Source organism: Rosa rugosa, chromosome 2 (assembly GCF_958449725.1).
Source record: "Rosa rugosa chromosome 2, drRosRugo1.1, whole genome shotgun sequence".
Lineage (NCBI taxonomy): Eukaryota > Viridiplantae > Streptophyta > Magnoliopsida > Rosales > Rosaceae > Rosa > Rosa rugosa.
The window spans coordinates 32,726,951-32,732,119 of record NC_084821.1 but is presented as its reverse complement, the minus strand read 5'-3'; the positions used below and the strand labels follow the sequence as shown (position 1 = coordinate 32,732,119).

At 36.9% G+C, this 5,169-nt stretch overlaps 1 protein-coding gene across 9 annotated transcripts; it reads right to left on the bottom strand.

The window, feature by feature from the left end:
• LOC133733746 (uncharacterized) lies at nucleotides 1-4,345 on the bottom strand. 9 transcript variants are annotated; one of them, XR_009857873.1, is made up of 7 exons: nucleotides 4,138-4,345; nucleotides 3,439-3,629; nucleotides 2,968-3,081; nucleotides 2,628-2,741; nucleotides 914-1,769; nucleotides 747-816; nucleotides 1-529 (listed from the first exon to the last, which is right to left on the bottom strand). XR_009857873.1 is itself a non-coding variant. In XM_062161385.1 (4 exons), the coding sequence occupies exons 1-4, from the start codon at nucleotides 4,156-4,158 to the stop codon at nucleotides 1,759-1,761; spliced, it is 345 nt and encodes a 114-aa protein (XP_062017369.1). In that variant the 5' UTR covers nucleotides 4,159-4,345; the 3' UTR covers nucleotides 1,731-1,758. The 9 variants fall into 9 exon arrangements, 2 of the variants coding, with proteins under 2 accessions (XP_062017369.1, XP_062017368.1); XR_009857871.1 differs by having other exon boundaries at nucleotides 1-351; XR_009857870.1 differs by having other exon boundaries at nucleotides 1-351; nucleotides 747-793.
• Between the last annotated feature and the right edge of the window lie 824 nt (nucleotides 4,346-5,169).

Here is a 5,169-nt window from a genome sequence, read left to right as displayed (position 1 = left end):
TTGGACTAAAATCAGCATTCAAAATGATGCCTACGTTTCATTGCATCAACATCATCCAAAATACAATTCATAGTTACAACCATTTCAATATCTGTTTTAAAGTAAAAAATCATGTCTGCAAATCCATTTCTCTGAGCTCTGCTTCCATGTCAATTAAGATAAAGTATTAAGCTTATCTCTTGTTCATAAAGACAACAGTTGAACTATTTAGACATTGTGGACAAGGCAAAACTTGAATCTTAGGAGATAAAAGATACTAGTTACGACTTTGACCACACTAGACTTTAACATGCTTCAAACCTTTATCTGCAGCGATCTTTCCTCCTATGTAGCCCTTACTCTACATAATACCTGCAACCAAAAGCAGAAGCAGAAGTGCTGCTGTTAATATTCCGATTGATGTTATGGCTTTCTTCTTTTTGCCATCATCTGAAGGAACTTCTAAGTCTGCGCAGACTTTAAAGTCATCTTCTAATGATCTTTTGATATATTTTTGAAAATTAAATTTGCTTCCAGGTGCTAAATGAACCTATAATAACAGACCAGACAATCAGCTTGATAAAAATACCACATTACCTGCAAGGCTATATAATTACTCACTACCATCATTAACAATATGGAACACTATGTATAGAAATGAAACAAAAGAAATGCTAAAATAACTTCAACACTCGGAAGAAAATTAAAGCAAGCAATAAGTAATATTAGTTGGACAGAAACTAACATTTGTTCAGAACATGATTTACCTGCAAGGGTATCTAAAGTGCCTCAATATTGCAACAACAGCCAACCCCTGGAACAAAATTCATTGAGAAACTAGTTCAAGAATAACACATCAAGCCATTAGGTTTGGGGGTGACAACAGTCTTTCATATATCAAAAAGATAACCAAGAAAGGAACATCACATAATACCTGCACTTCAAGCCGGAACATCACATAATACCTGCACTTCAAGTCTTTCATATTATCTCATTTACTGAGCATTCTCATTCTCTTCTGAGGTGAATTGATCCCATCATCCTATGAATACTAAAGCTTAAAGCCAAACAAGGCCAGAGGGCAATAAATATTGATCAAGCCAAAAGAAAGAAAAAAGTCACAGAAAAGCAAAAAAAAGACTTATAAGGATTATATTATATGTAATGAGAAGTGACAGATGCATATGGGCTTACAGAACTAGCAGAAAGGATTTCTGAATCAGACATTTACCAAGCCCCACAACTTCAACCAACCAAGTAAATGTCTTTTACATAGTTACAAAGGATCAAGTTTTCAGCTTTTTCCTGCTGCATTAAACACTGTACAAGCCAGAAAGAATTACAACTTATTTTTAAAGCTTTTCCATAACTTCTTCTTCCTATGCTAAAAATGATTGAAAAACTTTCAGTCTGCTCTTTGTACTATGGTCTTAAACAAGAGGATGTACAACTTTTGATCCATTGAGAAATACATAAAGCCACTTACTGAGTGTGTCACAAAAGACCCAAAATTTATTCCTACAATGCAGTGCCATGCTGGTCCATATACCCCATCAAATTCCTGCACAAGAAAAAGTAGCACAACCCCACAAAACCACACTAATCAATCATAATCTCACATACCCAATTCAAATCCGAACTCAAACAATTAAACCATAATCAACAACAAATCAATTTTACCTTTACACTACAAGAAAAATGGCCTTTTGCAAGGAATTTTTTCTTTGATGATCTTTGAGTCACATATTCAAGCGTTTGCACCTCATATGGACATAAGGTTCAGAGAGTTTCTGAAATGCTATAATTGAAATACATAAGATACTTAACTTGCCAGAAGATAACAAAAAGAAAAACAAGCATAGAGAAAGCTTTACGTGATGTGCCAGGAACTATATGAAGTGAATGACGCTCATGATGGTGCTAACTATGAAGCTTAAAGGAAATAGATAATGAGCATAACATAAGCAGAAGTTGCCACATTAATTTAAGAACAATGCTCAAAAGTTACCACATCATTCTCAACCTATTATTTACTATAGTTCCCCAGTATGTCTTGGGACATTCTCCTACAGAGCTGCGGCACGCTAAGTTCTTGTGTTTATATTTTAGTCTGTTCCAGAAAGACCCTTGATCAGATCCATGACCCCTAGGAAAATAGGATCTGCCCTGCTCCACCCCGTGGAAGCAAACATGTTATTATTGATCCCATTAGTCATTCATAGTTATGACTAACGAATATTCAAGCTAGAAATATAATTGAATATTGAGTTACTAAATAAGAGTATTTTCACTGTTTGTTAAAACATATGGCCACATTATTATACCTACAGAGCTGCTGCACACTAATGCTTCACATTTGTTCTTTTTTTTTTTTTTCATTTAAAATGAAGAAAGGAAAAATAAAAGAATCTAAAAGTTGCTTTTACGTTGGGCTGCATAGGGATGGGTCCAAACTGTGGGAAACAATGTGGAACTCCTCCACTATCCGAAGAGAGATATAGTTAGTATTTGATGAAACCCAACAGGTACCTTTAGATTCAAGCTCATTGCCACTCAAGACTCAAAATTGAAACCAAAAAGAACCCAAATTATTTCTAAAAATTCAAAACCAAGTAGAAAAGAAAAGGCACACACAAATCTGAAACAACCTGATCAGTTTCTTCCCATCAAACACAGCATCAGGTCTCACAAAAAGGAGGTCTTTCCCATTTGGGACTTTCCACGGTGTAATGCAACCATCGAAAAGATACACATCTGCCTCACTGCAACCCAACAAATTCAATTACCATCAGAATAAAAATCTCAACTTTTCATTTCCATATGCAAGTTCAGCTACACATTCAGTAACCCATTAGAACAAAAATCTCAACTTTTCATTTCCATATGCAAATTTAGCTACAAATTCAATGACCCATTAGAATAAAAAAAGTCAAAGTTTCATCAGCCTTATCTAAATTCATCTCAAACCCTCAAATCAGTACAACATACCTGCCACAAAGACTTGCCACTTCCAGTAGCCATGACAATCAAACAGTCCCTTTCTGCTATAATTTTCTCAATCACTTTCTTTTGGTATGCCTTTTTCATTCCAACCTCCTCAAACTCCAATTCAAAACACAAACCGTAATATCAAAACCATCATACCGGTCTCACAAAAGCTTGAAACTTTTCATGATTATTGAATTGGGTATCCACAAATATTATCAATAGAAACTAAAACAGAACTAATTGATTTGTCTGAAATCCTTTCCAATTTCACAGAAGACAGAAACACATATATCTTAGCAGAAAAAGCCCTAACATCTCAAAACAAAAGAAAAATTGCAGAAAAAAGAGGAAGGAGGTAGCCAGGGCTTCGGCAAGTTATGTCATGAAACAAAACTAATAAATGATAATTGGTGAATCTTCACAATCCGAACAACTATCAAGACTAGATATTAAATCCCGTCGGAGACTTACCACTGAATCGAACGATATGCTGGTTGCTGGTTACAGCCTTGCACGTTGTGTTCCGTGTTCGGGACTCGGGAGTGCTCCAAGTCTCCAACCCTGAGTTCGGTGGTGGCCGCTGGGGCTTGAAAGGCTGGAGGCGGAGCTCGGAGACATGCAGGAGATGGGTTGTTGGTTACAGCCTTGCAGGTTGCTGCGTTCTGTGAAATGGACCGGAGATGGGTTAGATCAAAAATGGAGAGAGAGAGAGAGAGAAAGAAGAGAAAATTTCAGAAAACCCAAACATATATTTCATATACCCAAACATCCAATCAATAAACCCAAACATAGATTTCATATACCCAATGTCTCAATCAATAAGAAGAGAAAATTTTAGAAAACCCAATAGAAAAAACGAGGAACTGAATCTTAGGCATCAGATATAGAGTCATGGAGGTTGAAGATTGAGAGGGAGGAGCACTATTGGAGAGGAATTAGAGCCTTAGATTCTGAATAACCATAAACCATCCCAAATCGAAATGAACCATAAACCATCCCCAAATCCATAAACTAGAATAAAACCCAATTCTATTTCAATCACCCCATCTCTAAATCGTTACCAATTCGATATCCCAAAGAAACCCTAAAACCCCAAATCAATATCCCAAGGAAGCACTAAAACCCAACACAAATCAAGGTCGAAACCCTAAGACGAAGAATAAGACTTACCGTGAAATCGAAGAACTCCATCAACAGTGTCTTCTTGACCTAGATCGGGGAGAGGTTGATGAGACTCTTCTGTGTAGAAAACCTAGATCAGGGAGAGAATAACCATAATTGGGAAAGGGAAAGAATGTCTCTGATTAGGGGAGAAGAACCAAAAGGGGAGCTGAAGTTGCTCGGGGTCTAGCTCAGGGAGAAGGAAAGAAGGTTTCTGTTTTTTTGACTGAGTGTTGAGAAAACTCGGGGTATAGGCATTTAGTTCACATTAAGTTTTAGTTCAACCAAAAATATTTTTTTGTCCAGATAAGGATAAATAATTTTTCCATTTACTCAGACAACAGAATCTGTTGTCTGAATTTTCTAAATTATAACAAACTTGAAAAAGTTGAATTGGTGTTGATTTTGATACCATTTAGACGACATAAATAGTTAAATCTGTTGTCTGAAGACGTTCAAAAAAATCAGACAACAGAAAAAAACGTCTTCTGTCGTCTGAGGGGTACGTATGGTATAAAGCATTTTTTGACATAGTGTACCTACTTGAAGTTTCACCCAATCTTCATGTTAGTCCCTGAACTTCGAATTTCATCAACAATACCCCTGAAGTCCCAATTTTCCTCACCCGTATCCAATTCCCTTCGCGTCGTCCATGGACTCCATCAAATGCTGACATGGCACTAGTCAGAAAGAGAAATACTGAAAATGGCCCTTGTGAACGTTTTCCCTCCAATTAGCACTGATTCCAAAAAACCCTTCCCCCCAAATCTAAAATCAATATCTATTACAGACCCCCTAATTCTAAAATCAAAAGCCATTACACCCCTCACGAGTAAACCCTCTCTCCATTATAGGTTATGGGGTGAATTTGAAACCGATTACATCTCCATTAACGCTCCCCGTCGAGATTACGCATCCCAAATTTGAAGTTCCAAGTGTGGCCTCAATGGCTGGGAATGAGATTGATGAGTGGGTACCGCGTATAGAAGATGGAGGAGATGAAATTACCCATTATAGTAAGTTCATGGTCTCGAGGTTGAT

Excerpts from the sequence above, each read along its gene's own strand:
- LOC133733746 (XM_062161384.1), bottom strand. The coding sequence starts at position 4,158 with ATGGAGTTCTTCGATTTCACG. Across the intron at positions 3,630-4,137 it reads TGGAGTTCTTCGATTTCACG|AACGCAGCAACCTGCAAGGC; the intron begins GTAAGTCTTATT and ends TCCATTTCACAG. Across the intron at positions 2,742-3,438 it reads GCATATCGTTCGATTCAGTG|TGAGGCAGATGTGTATCTTT; the intron begins GTAAGTCTCCGA and ends GTTGGGTTGCAG.